This window comes from Aotus nancymaae, unplaced genomic scaffold, assembly GCF_030222135.1.
Source record: "Aotus nancymaae isolate 86718 unplaced genomic scaffold, 86718_ANA_hifiasm-v0.15.2.pri h1tg000022l_1, whole genome shotgun sequence".
NCBI lineage: Eukaryota > Metazoa > Chordata > Mammalia > Primates > Aotidae > Aotus > Aotus nancymaae.
The window spans coordinates 40145496-40167745 of NW_026988435.1; the positions used below are offsets into that span (position 1 = coordinate 40145496).

General features: G+C 37.5%; 1 protein-coding gene across 7 annotated transcripts in view; it reads left to right on the top strand.

Moving 5' to 3' along the window:
- TTC3 (tetratricopeptide repeat domain 3) overlaps positions 1 to 22250 on the top strand; it is a 126800-nt gene that overhangs the window by 36589 nt on the left and 67961 nt on the right. For all 7 annotated transcript variants that reach the window (XM_012445608.3, XM_012445634.3, XM_012445597.3 and 4 more), the window contains 8 exons: positions 5879 to 6041; positions 7008 to 7053; positions 8604 to 8727; positions 9389 to 9452; positions 12092 to 12152; positions 15772 to 15856; positions 18166 to 18300; positions 22031 to 22111. In XM_012445608.3, coding sequence (XP_012301031.2) covers positions 5879 to 6041; positions 7008 to 7053; positions 8604 to 8727; positions 9389 to 9452; positions 12092 to 12152; positions 15772 to 15856; positions 18166 to 18300; positions 22031 to 22111 — 759 coding nt within the window. The remainder of the gene's footprint in view (positions 1 to 5878; positions 6042 to 7007; positions 7054 to 8603; positions 8728 to 9388; positions 9453 to 12091; positions 12153 to 15771; positions 15857 to 18165; positions 18301 to 22030; positions 22112 to 22250) is intronic.

Sequence of the window (22250 nt, forward strand, 5' to 3'; positions counted from 1 at the left end):
TGGTGTTTAGTTCACTTCACTCTTGAATCCAGACTGTCTGACAAGCTGCCTGACACTTAGCAGGCACTCAGTAGTAAATAATTGTTGACTTAGTGATTGAATGAATCAAATAGTAGATTGCAGTTGAATTAACTGGCTTATCAACATTTATGGATTTTAAAAAGTGTTAAATGAAAAAGTCAGTTAGAACTATGGCATAGGCTGGAAAAACATCAAGTTCATGATTAGTGCTTCTGGGCAGTAAGAGAGAAAGGAGATTGGAGAGGGTACAAAGGAGATTTCAGCCATATCTGTATAGTTTTATTTCTTTCATTAAAAAATCAGAAGCAAATATAACATAGTGTTGACAGTTAATACTGGGTATCTGTGAATTAGTCTCTGTATTTTCCTAAATTATAAAAATCTCCTTTTTTTTTTTTTTAAGTGGAGCTTTAGATGCCAGGCGTGATGGTTCATGCCTGTAATCCTAGGACTTTGGGAGGCCGAGGAGGGCAAATCACTTGAGGTCAGGAGTTCGAGACCAGCCTGGCCAACATGTGAAACCCTATATCTAAAAAAAATACAAAAAGATGAGCTGGGTGTGGTGGTGCATGCCTGTAGTTCCAGCTATTCAGGAGGTGGAGGCAGGAGAATCACTTGAACCCAGAAGGTGGAGGTTGCAGTGAGCCGAGATCATACCACTGCATTCTAGCCTGGGTGACAGAGCAAAACTCCCCCATCTCAAAAAAAAAAAATTTTTTTTTTTTAAGTGGAACTTTAAATAAGATATAGAAAGGCACATGTTATTTTATACTTCTTTCCTGGTTTTACATAATTAAAAACTAATGCAAGAAGAATCAGAATTTTAAGGCCTTAGAGAATTTAATCTCATTTGATACTTCCATTACTGCTCTGCAAATAGCCCTCATTAGATTAATTGTAGGAGTTTATTTTGTTTAATTTTTTTGAAATGAACTTTTGTTTATATTATAAATATCACATGATTAAAAAGAAAAATAGAATATAGCAGAGTGTAAAGTAAAAGGGAAAAGTCAGCCTGGAGACCTTTTTTAAAAGACAGATTTCTTCGCTTTTCTCCAAAATTGTGATTCAGGTTTAGGAATTTATCTAGGAGTATAGAGATTGAAAATTCCCCAGGTGAATTCCTGCATCCAGATTTTGGAATCATTTTTTAAATGCTTTATTTTACACATGAAGAAATTGAGTCTCAGAGAGCTAGAGTGATTTTTGCCAGGTATCATTGCAAATAAAAGACAAAACTGGATCTAGAATTCAGCACAGGATAGTGGTTCTGTTTGAGGGTGATCAGTTTGTTGGTATTTTCATTAGGAGTCATTCTTTTGCTTGAAACAAAATATTTGCTGATCATTGAATCTGGCATTTGGCAGGTACTATATCAATATTTGTAGAGTGAATGAATGATAGAATTCCAAATACTGAAACCCAAACCATGATACTGGTTTTCCAGAAATACCTCCTGGTATTTTAATCTATTATCAATTAAGAAAAACAGTATTAAAACTTTTTGAAGGCCTGGCACAGTGGCTCACTCCTATAATCCCAGCACTTCGGGAGGCCAAGATGGGCATATCTGTTGAAGACCAGACTGGGCAACATGGCAAAACCACATCTTTACCAAAAATACAAAAAACTAGCTGGGCGTAGTGGCATGTGCCAGTAGTCCCAGCTACTTGGGAGGCTAAGGTGGGATAATCACCTGAGCCCAGGAAGTTGAGGCTACAGCAAGCTATGATTGCACCACTTCAAAAAAAGAAAAAGGAAAAGAAAAAAACTTTAACAATTATTTTGAGAACTTTGTGGAGAATACTTGTTCCTCGCTTAGTTTCTTAAACAAAATAGTCATTCTTTTTTTTTTCTTTTTTGTTTTTATTATACTTTTGGTTCTGGGGTACATGTATGCCTCGGGCAGGATTGTTACATAGGTATACACATGCCATGGTGGTTTGCTGCGTCCATCCCCCCATCATCTACATTAGCTATTTCTCCTAATGTTATCCCTCCCCAATCCCCCCACCCCCTGCTATCCACTCTTTTTTTATATTGGAATGTTTGGTGATGTGTCATATGATTGCAGAAATATTTGTATAGATAAAAACATATAACCACTAGTAAGTATTTTAAAAATTTGGTAACTGCATAACTAGGTTCTTTTTGTTTTTCTTTTTTTTTTTTTAATCCCAGAAAAGAATGCTCATTGAAGGTTAAGCTTCAGAAGCAAAAGTAGATCATACAGGGTGTATAAGATTGCCTTACTTTAGAATTAGTTATGAGCCTAAGTCTATGGAGTCTTACCTCTTAGATATAAGCGTGTTAGAGAATGTACTCCGTAGATTTCTAAGTGAGGGTGGGCCATATTTTTTTCTTCTTCTTAATGGGGAAGATTGGTACAATGTCACCTGTCTCTAGACTTACTTTTAGGATTTAGAAAGGGTGAGTCATAGGTCCTGAAGAGTGAGAATTTTTATTAGCATCAAAAGATACGTTTATACATGTCTGTGTACATTGTGTTTTGGTCTATGTCCTATAGGATACAAAGTAATAACCTCAGAAATGTCCTCCTCAGAAATGTCCTCAAGAACATTTAAATTTTGAGGGGTACTTTAAGACTTTTGTTTGTGAATTACAGAAACCAAATTCAGATTTGACTTAAGTAGAAAAGGGATTTAATTGGCTCATGTAACTGAAAAGTCTAGGGTTTAGGTTCAGGAATGCTTGGATCCAGATTTGTACATATTTCTTTCATTTTCTCAACTTTGCTTCCCTGTTTGTCAGCTTCGTGTTTAGTCTTTTTCTAGCTACCCTCTCTGATTTTACGTGGATTCTCCTCTTACCTCTCCAAGCTCACTCATCTTTTTCTTCTGCAGTGTTTTATGTGCCTTTATGTCCATTCAGTGTATTTTTCATCTTAAATGCCATAGTTTTCATCTCTAGAAGTTAAATTTGGGTCTTTCTTACGTATTTCATGCCTTTAACATATTCCATCTTTCCTTTAACCTCTTGAACACATGGGGGATAGTTATAATAAGTGTGTCAATGTCCTTGTCTACTAATTCTGTCATCTGTGTCATTTGGGGTTGTTTTCAATTGGTTTGTTTTGCTCTTCAATATAGGTCATATTTTCCTTCTTTGCATAGCTGGTAACTGGATGCCAGATGTAAATTTTACCTTGTTTGGTGCTATATAGTCTTGTTTTTCTTAAATATTCTTGATCTTTGTTTGGAGATCCAGTAAAGTTACTTGGAAACAGTTTACTTCAAGGTCTTGTTTTAAGAATTTTTTAGGTGAGACTATAGTGGCATTTAATCCAGGGCAAATTTTTTCCCCACTACTGAAGTAAATTTTTTTCTGAGTACTCTACTTGAAGTAGAGAATTCACCCCATGAATTATGGTGTTTTTCACTCTTGTTGGTGGGAACAGGAATTATTCCTGATTTGTTTCAGTTCTGGCTTTTGTTCCATAACCAAGTTATGGACTGTTTCCCCAGGCATGTGCTTATGGGCACTTAGCTGAAGACTCAAGGGGTCCCTCTGGAGTTCTCCTTGTGTGCAGCTTTCTCTTCTTTGGTCCTCTGCTTTGTGAATTCAGCTGCCTTGGTCCCTTAGACTCTCACCTCTATCTCCTTAATTAAGAGAGACTGCCAGTCTGCCTAGGTTTTCTCTTCCCATCCTCTGGCTTAGAGACTTTCTCATCAGTAAGCTGGAGCAATCACAAGGCTTACTTTGTACGTTTTTCATCTCTCAGGGGATGCTCTCTTTTGTTGCCTTGTATTCAATGTCTTGCAAGCTCTTATCTTTTGTCTTTGTTTGTTTTAGGTAGGAGGGAAAAATCAAATCCTTGTTAATCCATTTTGGTTAGAAGTGTAGCTTAGAGTGTAGACTCTCTGGGCTTTATTTTTAAAAAGACTTTTACCATGTAGTGGGGTCCCCAAACTGATGTCATGAGTAGCTATTAATTCCAGGGAAAGGCGAACCTTTCTCAGTGTCTGTATCGTAGACCTGAGGGATGCCAGATTGATTCTGATTGAGTCATGTGCCCGTCTGTGGCAACCAAGGCAAGATTTATTGTCTTGACCTGGAAAGTAGTGCATTTCAATTGGGCGGTCTCCTGGGTCATAGCCACACTTCCACCCTGCTGTCCACTGTTAGGGTTGAGTACTGGAGCTGACAGTCCTGCTGTTACTGTGAGAAGTGGGAACATGGTCGCCGCCCCAAGTGAGGGGAGACTAGGGAGATGAGCAGTAGGGAATTTTCGCATATGTGATAGAGAATGAGATAGTGAAAAGAAGAGCAAACCTTTCTGTTGTAATTGAGTTTCAGAAACTCTAAGATACCTTTAATTTAAGCTTCATTGAAACAACTTCAGCAGGCAGGTCTGAATTAACTATTTTCCTAACAGGAGTTACAGTAGGTTTATAGGGTTTAGGGAAAGGATCCAATAAAAGGTGAGAAAAGTATGGAGAAAAGAGAAAGAAAGAAAGTGTCATCTACAAATTTAGTGGGTTTTGTTTATGATCCATCATATTTCTTATGCTAGCTGTGGTTTTTTAAAATGCAGTTATTTAAACGTTGAAGTCAGTAAATGCTTAGGGGATAGGATTTCACCTTGTAGCCTAAGAGATCCCTTTGTCTTCTTATACCTCAGGTGTCAGGAAGCATGGCCTACACCCTTGCAGCAAAGCAGAGTTCAATGAAATGCCATATGAATTGGAGTCTGAGCTAAGCCCAAATTGTCTGTCTAAAAAGACTCCAGAACCTTTAGATCCACGTGATATACCAGAGCAGGATTACTTATGGTAAACCTGCATAAATACATGTCTACGTAATTGTTTCTGGCTTCTTCTAGTGAAAAGCTGATCCTTCTTAAAAGGGTTGCTTATTTTTTATTTTGTAATTTCTCCCAGATTTTCATTGAATCTCAGTGTTCCTTGCGAAATGTGTAGTGAAGAGGGAAGAGCTTTGGACCAGGTGTCATAAAATCAGATCTTTGGTTTGCCTCTTAAGTAAGTGTGATATTAGGCCAGTTTCTAACCTCTAGCCTCTTTCACTAGCAAATCACCTTTCTAGTAGTCCTGTGACTAAAATGGGAATTTGGTTGGTGAGGAGCTAGAAGCCGGGTTGGTTCAGTTAGCCTCAGGTTTCAGTACTATTAGCTTTGTAGATTAAAAAGTTTATGCTTGATATAGATTTCCAGAATATATAAATGGTCCAGCAAGGATTTTGGTTCTGTAGCAAAAAACGCTTATGGTTGGAATTAAATGTAAATCCCTGGTTTTTGGCTTCTTAAAGCGAAGATCTGAGAGATAACAATGAAAAGCTTACTGAAGGTGGGAGAGGGCTGGATGGAAGATCTAGCCTGAGCACATCCCCCACCTGCCTGCACTCTTTGGACGTATCGGAAAACCAGCGCACAGGCTGATTGTTCCATCCAGCTCTAAACCTCTCCATTTCCAGGTGTAGGAAAGACGATGACTTAGAGATTGTTATTGCCTTCAAATATTTTAAAAACATGAAGTTATTTATAATGAATGACACTTTTTACTTTGGCACAAAATTATATTCTTTATTAGCAAAATATAATAAAAATTAAATTCTTTGCTGAGGGTACAGAAATTTCTTAAGCAAAAATAATTGATCCTTAGTTATTGTAATTATTTGTCTATTTATAACTTTTCACTTAGCTGATTAGGTAATTTTATTTCCTGAGGTATTAACATTTTAAATTTATTTTTCATTGGTAGGGACCTAATCTAATATTTTAAGTAATGAATCAGTTTTCAAGCACAATATTTTTCCTTATCTATTTTCTTTAACTGAAGCATATTTTTGAGAAAAAATTAAATTTATCTTTTTGGAACAGGGTCATTATCGTTATTGTGATGCTCTTTCTATGCTGGGGGAATATGACTGGGCCCTGCAAGCAAACATTAAAGCTCAAAAACTCTGTAAAAATGACCCTGAGGGAATCAAGGATCTAATTCAGCAGCATGTAAAGTTACAAAAACAAATAGAAGACCTGCAAGGTATTTCACCTAAGATTCTTTTGGTTACAGTCGAATCCCTTTCAAACTTTGGAACGTGGGTTTCTTGGATTAATGGAGGACCACAAATCAATCCTCAGATAATTTATCCTTATTTTATCATGTTCTCTTGGTCATGGCACTTGGGTTTTTCATTTCTATCTGTGTAGAGTTACGTATTATCCATTAGATAATTATAAATGATTTGTACTTTTTATTTGAAACAGACAGCAACCAAGTTATTATTTATTCTTCTGTAGAAAAAAAATCCCTTTCAGAAATTTTGAATAAAATAAATGCTTTTTGAAACAAAAGTATTTAAAAATACTTCCTTCATTGCTAAAGTAATTTCCTCAAGAAAAGACCCTTCAGTAGAGCTGCTTGATATTTCTGCACTGTTTGTGCTAATTCTGTAGTGTGCTGAACATATATATATACACTTATGTTTTTTATATATATAGCAGAAATTGGCTGTACAGGCTAGGAGTTGTAGATTTTCATTCTGCCCTTGTTTTCTAAGTCTTTTGCTTTCTCCAATGGCTAAAAGTCCCTTAGTCTACATTTTTAGTGTATGAGTCTTTCCTGCTTTTTCTTCATTGGGTCGTACGAAGCTGAGCTGAACAGCTCTGTTTGACCAGCATGTATATATATATGTAACAGGATTATATAATAAGATTGTGAGCTCCTTGAAGACAGGTACCACCTCTGATTCAGGTTTACATATTGCTGTCATCTTGTCAGTGATCACATGTGATGGAATGTCATACCAGGTTTGTGTAACATTTTGTTGACACCATCCTAAAACTAAAGACATCTAGAAATGTAAAATTGCTTAGGTTTACTTTTCAGTTTTCTAAATTTGATGTTCCTTACTATCAATCAGCTTAAAGGAAATTTGAAAATCTTTTAAAGTCTATGTTGCCAGTCCACTGATTACTATGTGTGTGTGTGTGTGATTGACTTTTATAGGTCGAACAGCAAATAAGAATCCAATTAAAGCCTTTTACGAAAACAGGTAAGTTAATAGCAGGTCGGTAGCTGCTACTAGGAATGGCTTTGCCCCATGAATTTAAGAATCATTTATGTTTGACGCTTTAGGAGCTAATAGCAACCACACTAAAGTTGGAGGTGGAAGGGAGAGAGATAGTATTTTAAGTGTCTGTGTTATCAGGTGACCTGTAAGTTGTTATTTTGCTGTTTTACTGAGTCATGTAGATATAAGCTCAGTAGCCTAATCCTGTGGGAAAAGAGAAGTGAAATGTTAACTGAACGTTACTATGCTTGAATAATACCAGTTTGGCCATGAAGCTTCCGGCAGCAGAGAGCTGGGACACAGCCTATGCCCTGTGCCCTTCATCTCTGTCTTAGAAACATCTATGGCAAAAACCACAATTACCTTTGCACCAACCTAATACTTCCAGCTTCCTGGTGTCGTTCAAAGGCTAAGATACTTTCTATTATAAATAGGCAACAGATAGACTTGAGTATGCTCAAAACAGCAGCCAGGGTTCTACCTTTGCTTATTTGGCAATTAAAACAGGTTAAATGATTTTCTGCATGCTTGTTCAGATGTCTGGGATATTGAAGCTGCTAATTCTGTAGCATGCTGAACATGTAGACATAAAGAAATTCGCTGTGGAGGCTTTGAATTTAATTTATCCTAATTTAACTTAAATTAGGATATTTAAATTTAACACAAGGACGAAGGTATTTATTTATTTATTTATTATTTTTTTGAGTTGGAGTCTCGCTCTGTCAACCAGGCTGGAGTGCAGTGGTGTGATCTTGGCTCACTGCAACCTCCATCTCCAGGGTTCAAGCAATTCTCCTGCCTCAGCCTCTTGAGTAGCTGGAAATATAGGCACCCGCCACCATACCCAGCTAATTTTTGTATTTTTAGTAGAGATGGGGTTTCACCATGTTGGTCAGTCTGGTAGGCTGGTCTCCAACTCCTGACCTCAAGTGATCTGCCCGCCTTGGCCTCCCAAAGTGCTGAGATTATAGGAGTGAGCCACTGTGCCCAGCTTGAGCCACTGCGCCTGGCTGGTATTTAAATGTTAGAACCCAGAATGCTTTTTTTTGAACTGTTCTTTTTTCTTTTTTGAGACAGTCTCCCTCTGTCACCCAGGCTGGAGTGCAGTGGCACAATCTTGGCTCACTGCAACTTCTGCCTACTGGGTTCAAGCAGTTCTCCTGCCTCAGCCTCCCCAGTGGCTGGGATTACAGGTGCACGCCACCATACCTGGCTAATTTTTGTATTTTTAGTAGAGACAGGGTTTTACCATGTTGGCCAGGCTGGTCTTGAACTCCTGACCTCAGGTAATCCACCTGCCTTGGCCTCCCAAAGTGCTGGAATTATAGGTGTGAGCCACCATACCTGGCCCTTGAGCTATTCTTTATTTTTTTGAGTTTAATACCAAATTTATAATAATGTTTATGTGTAAAGCCCCATCTCAGAGGTAGAAAATCTTTTCAAGGAAAAAGGCTGTGATTGCTGCAACCTGTTCATTCTAAGGATAACTTTTAAAAAATGTATAATAATTCATTTCTTTTTCCCCCACTTAGGGCCTATATACCTAGGAGTTTATCAGGACCTATATTTAGTACTTCACTTAACTTTGTAGAGAAGGAAAGAGGTTTCAGAAAAATTAATCACAAAATGGCAAACGGTGGTAATCAGAATCCAAAGGTAAGCTCCATTGAAAACTACAGTTTTTTTCTAGTATAGATCGTCTCATATTTTTACACTAATATTTTGGTTATAATGGAAACCAAATTTTTGGCAATTTGAACCCTTTTTGCCTATTGCTACCAAAAGAATGATCTCTTTTTAATAAATAATCTCAGTATCTCATACAATTATGTAAAGATAATATTTGAAAGTCACAGAATTTCTTTTGAGATCACATTTGTGTCTTTTCAAAATATTTTTTAAAATAACTATTTTGCCACATGTCTCCATATGTTCTCTCTTCGCTTGTTGGATAAGTCCTCTTGTTGATAATACTGAAAATTTCTAAGAGACTGTTCAGTTAGGGAGAGGAGTATAAGGAGAGATGTGATGGTGTTAATTCAGACGATACCGAACAATTGTCACATCAGGCATCATGCTGGGCATCCGAAATAGAATTGGCATTCAAGAATTTGTCATTGCACATCATGATCCTCATCATTAGTTATCATTTTGTTTGCCTGTTTATACATTTAGGCTTAATAACCAGTTGCATATTTTAGGTGTTTGGGTGAATTCTATCCTATTATATTCTGAATTCTTTTACATAGCTCTTGAATTATTCATGGCTGTTTTTTTGTGGTTTTTTAAGTCTCATTGTTTTTATTTTCATGGGCAGGTGGTGGATGAGGCAATGAAGGTAGATGATTGTGACTGTCATCCTGAATTTTCACCACCACCAAGTGAGTATTGTTTTTATATCAATTGTTGCCAAGTTAGTAAACTTGCCAAGTCTCCTAAACTGTTATGCCCTAAAATGGGCACAAGCCTTGCTTATATCCACTCTTGTTGTCCTTTTACTTTGTAATGCTTCTGTGTTAAGAAAATGTTGAATATTTATTTGAAATCAGTGCTCAGTCTTTTCATATTATTTAGTAAATGTAATTTTGGATATTCAAATAAAAGGAATGGAAAAGATGAAGTACATAGCTCTTTTTGGTCCGCTGCTTAATTTTTTTAGGCTGTTTCTCATTATTGAAAATTTGTTATTGCCTCCCCTCTCCCACCCCCAGGAGCCTGTTTAGACCTTTTTAAATCTAATTGTTCTCTCCCGTAAAATTTTAGTAGCTGTTTATGTACCATATGTGCATCTGTGCTTTATGTATAAAAATAATTAGATTTTGTTTCCCAATAATTAATTTTCACCCTATTGGGGGTAATAGCACCCATGTTGAGAATGGATGCTGCTATAACAAAAATACCATAAACTGGTTAGCTTGTAAGCAATACATGTTTATTTCTCACATTTCCAGAAGCTGGGAAATTCATCATCATGACGTCAACAGATTCGATGTCTGCTGAGGGTCCTCTTCCTGGTTCACCGATGGCTGTCTTTTTGCGGTGTCTTCATGTAGTAGAAGGAGCAAGACAGCCCTCTGGGGTCTCTTTTTTTTTTTTTTGAGACAGTCTTGCTCTGTTGCCCAAGCTGGAGTGCAGTGGCATGATCTGGGCTCATTGCAACCTCTGCCTCCTGGGTTCAAGTGATTCTCATGCCTCAGCCTTCTGAGTAGCTGGGATTACATGTAGGCATGCGCCACCATGCCTGTCTAATTTTTCTATTTTTAGTAGAGACAGGGTTTTGCCATGCTGGCCAAGCTGGTCTCAAAATCTTGGCCTCAAGCAGTCCTCCCACCTTGGCCTCCCAAAGTGCCGGGATTGCAGGTGTGAGCCACCGCGCTTGGCCTGGGGTCTCTTCTTCTAAGGGCACTAATCCCATTCATGAGGGATCGGCCTCATGACCTAGTTACCTCCCAAAGATTCCATCTCCTATCACCATTGCCTTGAGGATTTGGTTTTCAACATGTGAATCTTGTGGGGGACACAGATGTCCAAACCATAACAGTGCTGTAGACTAAGTCTCATTTGTTTTAAGTTGTGTGTGCTCAGTGCATGTATTTATTTACGTATATAGCAAACATAGACACTGCAGAACCTCATTACTTGGCATCATTTGGAGGTGAAGGTTCTGGAGAAGTAAATAATTTTGTGCTTCATTTATTTCTGAATTTTTCTTAATACCACCAGAGTTTGATGAAAATCTTTCTGAAGTATATTACATGCTTCTCTGTCTTTTAAAATGGAATTTAGGAAAATACAGGTTTTCTTGATGGCTTAAGGTTGTGGTCACACACAACAGTTACTCACCTCAAGCTTGGTAGTGTTCCTCCCAGGATTCTTGAGGTGAGATTGTTGATGTTTTAGTTAGTGATCTCTTTTCCTTTCTTTTTTTTTTTGTTAGGTGGTTGGTTTTCCTTTCCATGGTTTTGCTTCCAGCAACCATTTCTATTTTTTGCGACCTGCAGCGCCGTGTTTGCTCAGGCTCAGTTAGTTCCACAGATGCAGCTACTCAGTACTGACCATTTCAGTTTGGTTAGCACATTCGTGTAATTCCAAGGCCACAGAATAGAAATGAAACTAGAATTCTTCTACCTTTCCAAAAGCTACCTTTGTTTTCTGAGGCCACCAAAGCCCAGGCTCTTGTTCCCTCCTTATTACAACTTGGCTCTGACTTGTCTCTGTGCCCTCCCCTTAAACCTTCATTAGATGCACCCTGCTTCTCCTGCCACACCAGCTCTTCTGCACAGCTCTGAGCATGGCCTTCCCTGCCCAAAAATATGCAATGGTTTCCTACTCCTGCCAGCAGAATAAAGCTGGGCTCACAGAGCTGGATCTGAAGCTAAGGTTCTGTAAACACTCTCCCCAGCTTGCCTTAGCAGCCCTTTTCCAGGCCTCCACCCTTTTTGAGCTCTTGAAATCCCACAGGTTTACTTAGTGCTTCTGAAATTAACTCTGCTCTTGGGTTCAGGCCATTCTATCCAAATCGTACTTGTTCCTCAAAACCAAATACAAATGCTATATCCTCACTAACATTTTTCCCAACTACTCCAGCTTAAGTGATTTTTCCCTTTCGTGAGTTGGGAGAGATACTACTGACTGTGGAATTAATATGTCAATAACAACACACAGTATTTTCTTTCATAAGGATATTTGTTGTTTAACTACTGAAGTGATAATGTCTTTTCACCCCATCTGATTGTAAACTATCTGAGAACAGGAGCTATCTCCTGTATCTCTCTGTATCTATGGTAGACCTAAGTCACAATAATGATCACTATTATAATTGATCTTTAATAATTTGTTATATATCATACATAGAAAAACAGCAGCAGCAGCTTCTTTTTTGGCTCACCCATTTGTAGTACACGTATCATATTGCTGCTTCTGTTTTCTTACTCCAGTTTATATTTTTAAAATAGTTTTACTCTCAGGCTTGTAGATTTTTATGTACAGATTTCAGGAACAAATGCTTTTGTGTTCACAGGTCAGCCTCCAAAACATAAAGGAAAACAAAAGTCTCGAAACAATGAATCAGAGAAGTTCAGGTATGTTTTTTCTCTAAGGTATGTTTTTCCCCCCTAGCGTATTCTTCCCAAGTAAAAGGGAATAAAAATTGTTTTTCAAGTGTTAGCTACTTTAATGTGTGTATTATGATGAGTACTAAAATCCCTTTCAAATATCGAAAGCATATCTTTAGGAAAGGATAATTTTTGGCTAAATGATTATTAATCCTGGATATTAAGATATTGACTTCTGAAAGTCATACAGTATGAAATATGTCCATATTAATGTTTTAAATTCTAGACTGTGTATTCTAAAAGGAAAAAGCATTCAGAGAGATATAAGGTGAACATGAAATCTTCCCTGCTCACCTCATTTTACCTCTCCTGCAGTCCCTTCTCTGGGGCTTCCTCCAGGAATGCACTCTTAACAGTTTCATGACTACTGGGAAACTTACTCTGCATATACAGACATGGATATGCATATTTCAGATGCCTTTTGAGTAATTATCGTTAGAGGAAAATATTTCCTAATGAATTCTGACTACTTCTAAACAGAATTCTACCAAACATCCTCATGAAAATTAATAGTAATTAATTGCCTCCTATCTTTTTTTTTTTTGGAGATAGGGAATTGCTCTGTCACACAGGCTGGAGTGCAGTGGTATAACCATAGCTTACTGTAGTCTTGAACTCCTGGACTCAAGTGATTCTTCTGCCTCAGCCTCCCAAGTAGCCAGGACTACTTCTGCTACCATGGTGCGTGTCACCATGCCTGGATAATTAAAATTTTTTTAGAGACAGGGTCTTGTTTTGTTGCCCAGGCTTGTCTTGAACTCCTAGCCTCAAGTGATCCTTCTGCCTTGGCATCCCAGAGTGCTGGGATTGCAGGCATGTGCCTGGCCTTGCCTCCTGTCTTTATAGTTATACCCCATTGCCAACAAGTTATAAATTGATTACAAAGTGAAATTGTAAATCTTTTAATACAGAATTTCATGAAGTGAATGAAAGTGATGTTGGAGAAACAGTAAAGCCATGTCTGCTACAATACACTGGTTTTCAGTTTCTTCTCCTTCATTTCTTAATCTGAATCCATGATAGGTACTTCAGGGGAAATAATTTGAATATCAAAACACTAAAAAAAAAGTCAATGAAGTCTCTCTCTTTTTTTTTTTTAATGACCATTTTTGAATGCTGCTACAAAAATTAAATACAAAGCAAGGGTATAGCATATTATTATTATTCTGTTATTTGATAGAAAAATCATCAGTCTTCTTCCCTGCCTTCCCCTTTATTCCTAAGGAAACCTGATCTTAATATATGGTTACTTTTTAAATACAGAGTTGTAATTTTAAGCTGTTTGATTAAAGATAAATTTATTTTTCTAATATTTTGTTTCACTTTTCAAACTGACCACTCCTCATTTGATAATATCTACCAGATGGGGCTATTTTATCATTAAATAGGATAACCACATAGAGCCCTGGAACATAGTAAATCTTCAGTATACTTCGGCTGTCATTATTGTTATCACCATCATTTTCATGGTTACTAGAATGACTCTGGCCTACAGCTTGCTTTTTACCTCTTACAAAATATCTTGTGTTTCTTCCCATGTTCAGAACACAGAGATCTCCATTCTTCATTTTGATGGCTGTGTAATATTTTGTAATATAGCTGTATCTCCCATCTTTGTGCATTTAGACCCTTAGTTCCTCTTTGACTTCCTCACTTTCTTTCCCTCTCTCCATCTCTCTCTCGCTTTTTTCTTTCTTTCCTTTGAGAGGGATAAATCATACAATACTTTAAACATCCTTGCACATGCACCTTTGTGCACCTGTTCAATGTACAATACGTACGTTGTAAATAGGTTTAGAAGTTGTTTCTGTAGTGGGATTGCTGTATAAAAGGGGATGCATAATTTTAACTTTGGCAAGTATTGCCAAATTCTTCTCCCAGAAAATGGGCACTGTTCACACTCCTACAAGAGGGTGTGGTATAATAAAAAATATATATATTTGGTATTTGTCCCAGTTCTTGGTACAGAGCTCCCAAAACCCATGGAATTTCCCGAATGATAGGAGTATATTTTGTTACTCATCATGAGCCCCTTTCCATGAACTTGAGTTTATACTAATGAGGTGACTCAAGGTAGTGCCCCAGATAGTTCAGGAAGTCTAGTCACCAGAAGGACCAAGCACGTGATTAGATGGTTAAGACTTCCAGCCCCATACTTGACTTCCAAGGAGGGGAGGGGAGCTGGAAATTGAGTTTAGTCACCAGTGGCCAGTGGTTTAGTCAATTGTACCTACATGCTGACATAATAAAACCTTAGTAAAACCCTTAACAGAGGGCTTGGGGAGCTCCTGGGTTGGCAAACACATTGATGTGCTGGGAAAGTGGCATGTCCAGGGGGAGCATGAAGCTCCTCGCACCCCCTGCCTTCCTGTGCATCTCTTCCACTTGGCTGTTTGTGAGTTGTATCCTTTATAATAAAATTGAAAATAGTAAGTAAAGCACTTCCATGAGTTCCGTGTGTTTTTCTAGTGAGCCTGAAGAGGGGATCATGGAAACACTAGTTTGTAGTCAGCAGGGCAGAAGTGTGGGTAACCTGTGCACCCCAATTGAGCTGAAGTGAGGGAAGTCTTGTGGAACTGACCCTTTACCCTGCAAGGTCTGCACTAACTCTGGGAGTTAGTATCAGAACTGAATTGCATTATTGCACACTCATTTTGTGTTGGACACTTGAATTGATATGGAAAAATGACAATATTTGGTATTGGGAAAAAATCCACACATTTGATGTCAGAAGTGCTTTCAGAAAACTCCACGTCGAGTGCCAGTTTTCCTTACTCTCACCAACTTAGGGAGTCAGGCTTTCCAAAACGCTTACATCTTATTACTCGATTTTCCCGTCATATTGAACATCTTTTCACTGTTTATTGGGCACACTTCTTGTTTTAGGACCATGTTGTTACTAATGACTGCAGATTTGTAATACCTTTTAATAATCAAGGCAAATACTGCTTAATGTTTCTCTTTTTTCAAAAGCTGTTTTTCCATATCATCTTTATAATCAATTGATCTGGTTTCCCTCCACCTCTGATTTTATAGGAATGTTTATTGAGATTGCATTGGATTTAGAGATTTCTAATAGAAATATTGCCAAAATGCCAGTTCTCCCCTGCAAAGAATGGCCAACTTGTATGGCTCACCATTTACTCTGTATTTTAAATGGCCTTCAGTAAATACATCTTTTTCTTCTGTCTGTCACATTGGAGGGATGAGAGTGAACTAATATTCAGATTCTATATTTTTCTTTTCTTTTCTTTTTTTTGAGATGACGTCTCACTCTGTTGCCCAGGCTGGAGTGCGGTGATGTGATCTTGGCTCACTGCAACCTCTGGCTCCTGGGTTCAAGCAGTTCTCCTGCCTCAGCCTCCTGAGTAGCTGGGATTACAGGCACCCGCCACCACGCCCGGCTAATTTTTGTATTTTTAGCAGAGACGGGATTTTACCACATTGGTCAGGCTGGTCTCAAACGGCCTCCCAAAGTGCTGGGATTATAAGTGTGAGCCACCGTGCCCGGCCCTATTTTTTCTTTATATGAGTAGAACTGTTTTATTTTAAAATTATTCAAAACAAATGCTTTTTTTTCTTTTAGTTCTAGTTCACAATTGACTTTACCAGCAGATTTGAAGAACATCTTGGAGAAACAATTTTCTAAATCTTCCAGAGCTGCACACCAGGTAATGGAGAAGCTTTTCCACTGGAAAAAGTAAAACTCTTTGAATGAAACATTGTTCACATGAATAAAATTCTAATCATGTACATCTCTAAGATGTATTTTTTAATATAATTACTGTATTGTAGTTTTGTAGAGATGGGGTCTTACTATGTTGTCGAGGTTGGTTTCAAACTCCTGGCCTCAAGCAATCCTCCCAAAGTTTTGGGATTACAGGTGTGAGCCATCACACCCAGCTGTTACAGACATATAATTTAATATATATGACTGCTAAGAATCCAATCTATCATTAATTTAAATATTAACTTGATAATTATGCTAGCTAGAGATTTAACTAATGATTAACTCTGTGGAATTATTTGCTTCTCAAAGGGTTAACAGTAATATTAACTAAATATTTTTAAAATATTTAAATAATTTAAAAAGATTTAAACACAGTTTCATTATACCTACTCTAAAATCATTCAGGAGCAAACTTTTATTCTTTAAATGATTTAACTTAATCAGATAATGTTGTATATAAAATTCTTTTTATGTTGCTTTGTGATGGAAAACATACATTAACATGGAATAGAATACTTGTTTCAAGATGTGGATCTTTTTTTATGTATACATAACAGATATTTTACAAAGAACTAAAATAGACTTCTAATTATTTGCTTAGAAGCATTTTTGAGAATTTCTTACAGTTGGAGATTTTAAATTATATCTTTTTACATTGATTTTTACTGACTCTTAAAAACCATGAAATACATAGAAGACAGCCTGTGAAGATGAAAAGACTATTTAAATAAATATGATTGTTGTTTTTGAGCCTCTGTTCATTCAACACAGTTTGATTGAGGCTCTCTCCATATGCTGAGGACTAAGAAAGATTGGGTGTGCAGTGATGTGATTTCGGTCTGCTCTGCTGGAGCTTTCAGGATAGACCATTTATGTTGCATTGAGGAAAGTGACTTCCAATGAAAACGTGAGGCTGTATGGATCTGATTTCTAGACTGATAAAGAAAGCTGGGTGTGGTGGCATGTGCCTGCAGTCCCAGCTTCTCAGGAGGCTGAAGTGAGAGGATTAGCCACTGCACTCCAGCCTGAGCAACATAGTAATTTATTATTTTCTTTTGTTTTCTTTTTTAACTCTCTCACTAGTTTGGGTGCCCTGTCTCTTTTAAAGGAGAAAAAAGAAAAAGCATGAGAATGAGATTAAAATTGAATGAGTTTATGCAAGGCTAATAACTAGTATTTGTAGGGATAGCACATCATCATCTGTAACTTCAAGTTCATATCTTAAAACAAGTATGGCTGTCATCGAGCTTTTAAGTTTTTGTGAGAGCCGCTCTTTTCCACGCATACTCTGGGGAGCGTTCTGCCAGACTTTGATTCACTTGATTCAAAAGCCAGTAGAAGGCTTTTGTTTATGGGTAACCAAACTGCTTTTTCCTCTGTGATTTGTGCAGTGAGGTCTCCTTTTGGATCTTCGTTATTAGGAATGGCAAGGAATACAACACACATATTTGCATTTGTTGCCCCCTCGAATGGTGCACACGTGTATGGCAAGGAGTGAGGAGATTTTAGACTCAGTGTCTAGCCTTGCCTCTCCAATCTTGATGGAACTTTGGTGACTTACAGCTATTCCCATGTCATTAAAATATGAATTCAAATTATAATGCGTGTGCACATAAGTATTCGAGTTATGAAGTTTTTCTCACTTTATTTAAGGGTGCATGATAGCAATTTTGTTTTTATTTTTTATTTCTTATGTTCTTCCTTTTGCATTTAACTTATTATTATCTGTCCCAGTAATTTTATCTAGTTATATTCAAGTATATATGTTAAGCAAGAGTACAGTTAACAATTGAAATATTTCTTTCTTTCTTAGAATTAAGGTTTGTTTCAGAGCAGGATGGCGGTTGTTAAAATCTGGTAGTGATCAGTACATTGATTGCATATTCTTATGCCTCTAATTGTTCTACTTCCAATCAAACAATTTACTTATTTAAATGATGGCTGGTGTTTTTCATATATATTGTTTACACTTAAAAATAATTGTCTGTTTAGTCTGGAAAGCAAGTGAGGCTTTGCACCATGTAGTGTAAAATGAACCACCTTTGTCACAGGCAACAGAGGAAGTGTTGCAATTAATATGGTAAAACAGTACCCTTTCATTTTCACTTTAAAAGTGTGGTGCTGAGAAAGGAATATGATGAATAAAGGATAGTTTGGGTATAGTTATAAAGTATTACTATGAACTTGGCATCTTAAGTTTTAAATTAAAAATGTGTAGATTTGGGTTACTGAAATAGAACTTTTTTCTAGGATTTTGCTAATATAATGAAAATGCTGAGAAGCTTAATTCAAGATGGCTATACAGCTTTATTGGAGCAGCGATGCCGCAGTGCCGCACAGGCCTTTACAGAGCTACTGAACGGTTTAGATCCTCAAAAAATAAAGGTAAATTTTCCATATCATAACTTGTTTATCAATGCTAATGCGCCTCAGATGAATGCAGAAGAGAAACAAGGCTTTAACTCATTGCAGTAATATTCCTAAGACCTTGCTGAGATTGGCTTCAGGTTATGGGAAGCAGGTAGTGCTCCAATTCAGACTTCATGAGTGTGCTCAGTACATAATCCATGTTTATACTTTCTCCTTGACTATAGTTTAGAGTCATTAGAACTGGCTTTTTCTCTAAATAAAGGATTTCAACTCACTTTAGTCACATCTTTTCATCCGGGAAGAAAGTACAGGCACACTTCATTTCATTATGCTTTGCTTCATTGCACTTTGCAGACAATGCATTTCTTACATATTGAAGATTCGTGGCAACTCTGCGTCAAGGAAGTCTGTTGGTGCCATTTTTCCGAAAGCATGTGCTCACCTCATGTCTCTGTGTTACATTTTGGTAATTCTCACAATGTGTCAAACTTTTTTATTATCATTATTACTATATCTGTGATTAGTGATCTTCGGTGTTACCATTGTGATTGTTTTTAGGGCACTACAACCTGTGCCTGTGTAAGAAGGGAACTTAATAAATGGTGTGTGTCCGTTACAATGGTGATTATTAAAAAATCAGGAGGCAACAGATGCTGGAGAGGATGTGGAGAAATAGGAATGCTTTTACACTGTTGGTGGGAGTGCAAATTAATTCAACCGTTGTGGAAGACAGTTTGGTGATTCCTCAAGGATCTAGAAATAGAAATACCATTTGACCCAGCAATCCCATTACTGGGTATATACCCAAAGGATTATAAATCATTCTGTTATAAAGACAGATGCACATGTATGTTTATTGCGGCACTGTTCACAATAGCAAAGACTTGGAACCAACCCAAATGCCCATCAGTGATAAGAGTGGGTAAAGAAAATGTGGCACATATACATCGTGGAATACTGTGCAGCCATAAAAAAGGATGAGTTCATGTCCTTTGCAGGGTTATGGTTGAAACTAGAAACAATCATTCTCAGCAAACTGACACAAGAACAGAACACCAAACACTGCATGTCCTCACTCATAAGTGGGTGTTGAATGATGAGAACACGTGGACACAGAGAGGGGAACATCACACACCGGGGCCTCGGGGGGGCGGCTAGGGGAGGAATAGCAGGGTTTGGGTGGATTGGGGAGGGATAGCATTAGGAGAAATACCTAATGTAGATGATGGGGCGATGGATGCAGAAAACCACCACCATTATATGTGTATACCTGTGTAATAGACCTGCACGATCTGCACATGTACCCTAGAACTTAAGTATAATAAGAAAGAAACGGATGTACATGGACAAATATCTATTTACAGCTTGAGAATGAACATTAAAAAAAATAAAATAAATGGTGTGTGTGTGTTCTGAGTGCTCTGCCAACCATCTGTTGTTTCCACCTCCTTCTTTAAGTCTCCATGTTCCCTGAGACACGATGTTGAAATTAGGCCAGTTAATGACCCTACAATGGCCTGTAAGTATTCAAGTGAAAGGAAGACTGCATGTCTCTCACTTTACATCAAAAAGTAGAATGATTAAGCTTCGTGGGGAAAGCATGTTGAAAGCCAAGGTAGGCAGAAAGCTAGTCCTCTTGTGCCAAATAGCCAAATTGTGAATGCAGAGGACAAGTTTTTGAAGGAAATTAAAAGTGCTACTTTAGTGAACACATAAATGACAAGAAAGTGAAACAACTTTCTTGCCAATGTGGAGAGTCTTAGTGGTCTAGATAGAAGATCAGACCAGCCACAACATTCCCTTAAGACAGAGCCTAATCCAGAGCAAGGCCCTAACACTTCTGTTCTGTGAAGGCTGAGAGAGGTTAGGAAACTGCAGAAGAAAAGTTTGAATCTAGCAGAACTTGGTTCATGAGATTTAAGGAAAGAAGCTGATTCTGTAACATGAAAAGTGCAAGATGAAGCAGCAAGTGCTGATGGAGAAGCTGCAGCAAGTTACCGAGATCTAGCGAAGATCATTGTTGAAGGTGGCTACACTAAAGAACAGATTGTCAATGGAGACAAAACGTTGTTGGAAGAGAAGTCAATGTCTGATTTCAAAGCTTCAAAGGACAGCTCGTTACTCATTAGGGCCCGATACAACTGGTGACTTAAGTTGAAGTCAGTGCTCATTTACGTTCCAAAAATCCTCAGGCCCTTAAGAATTATGCTAATTCATTCGCCTAGAGCCCTAGAAATGGAACAAAAAGCATGAATGACAGCACATCTGCTTATAGCATGGTTTACTAAGTACTTTAAGCCCACTGTTGAGACCTACCGCTCAGAATAAAAGATTCCTTGCAAAATACTACTGCTCATTGACAATGCACCTGATTGCCCAAGAAACCTGATATACATGTACAAGGAGATGAGTGTTGTTTTCATACCCACTAACATAATATCTATTACGTAGCCTGTGATCAAAGAGTTATTTTGACTTTCAATTCTTATTATTTAAGAAACATATTTTATAAGGCTATAGCTGCCTTAGTGATTCCTCTGTTGGATCTGGGCAAAGTAAATTAAAAACCTTCTGGAAAGGATCACCACTCTAGATACCACTAAGAACATTCATGATGCATGGGAGAGATCAAAATATCAACATTAACAGGAGTCTGGAAGAAGTGAATTCCAGCCCTCATGGATGACTAAGGGGTTCAAGGCATTAGTGGCGGAAGTCACTGCAGATGTAGTGGAACAAGCAAGACAACTAGAATTAGAAGTGGAGCCTGAAGATGTGACTGAATTGCTGCAATCTAACTTGAAGGGATGAGAAGTTGCTTCTTACAGATGAACAAAACAAGTCGTTGCTTGAAATGGAATCTACTCATTTTGAAGATGCTGTGAATGTTGTTGAAATAGTAAACTTAGTTGATCAAGCAGTGGCAGGATTTGAGAGGATTCACTCCAATTTTGAAAGAGGTTCTAGTATAGGTAAAATGCTGTCAAACAGCATCACATGTTACAGAGAAATCTTTTTTGAAAGTAAGAGTCAATCAGTACAACAGACTTCATTGTTGTCTGATTTTAAGAATTGCCACAGCCACCTTAATTTTCAGCAACCACCATCCTGAACAGTTAGCAGTCGTCAGTATCAAGGCAAGACCATCCACCAGCAAAAAGATTATGACTCATTAAAGCCTCAGATGATCATTAGCATTTGTAGCAATACAGTTTTTAAAATTAAGGGGTGTACATTGTTTTATAGACATAATGCTACATCACACTTAATAGACTATCACTTAAACATAACTTTTATATGCAGTAGGAAACCCACAAGTTTGTGAGACTCACTTGATTGTGATATTTGCTTTATTGTGATGTTCTAGAACCAAGCCCACAGTATCTCTGAGGTATGCCTCTAATAACTAAGTAAATGTCTTAATCTGTCACTAGTACCCCTTATATACAAAATTATATGACTTTAATTCGAAATTATTCTATTATGAACCATGCCTCAAGGAACTTTGAGACAGTGATTCTGTGTTTTAAATAGTGTATAATTGCTTTATTAGGACAAAAATCCCTTTTCTAATTTGATTTGGACAATCATATTGATTAGTGAGATTTTATGACAGTCATTGATTAGTAAGATTGATTAGTGAGATTCTATTACACTTCTTTTTCTGTTGTGACTAGAAGCTTAGTATGATGCAAATTGAGCAGAATTATGTTCAGATTTTTAACTGAGGCATTTTTATTGACAGCAACTGAACCTGGCCATGATTAACTATGTCTTGGTTGTCTATGGACTTGCCGTTTCTCTCCTTGGAATAGGGCAGCCTGAGGTAAGATTTGTAACAGAGGTAATAAACAATTAAAATGATATTGACATATCTTATAATATTTTTGTCATTTTGACCCATTTCCTTCTCTGTACCTTTTAATAATTTTGTCTGAAATATCTCAGTTTAATTTAGTTTGTGT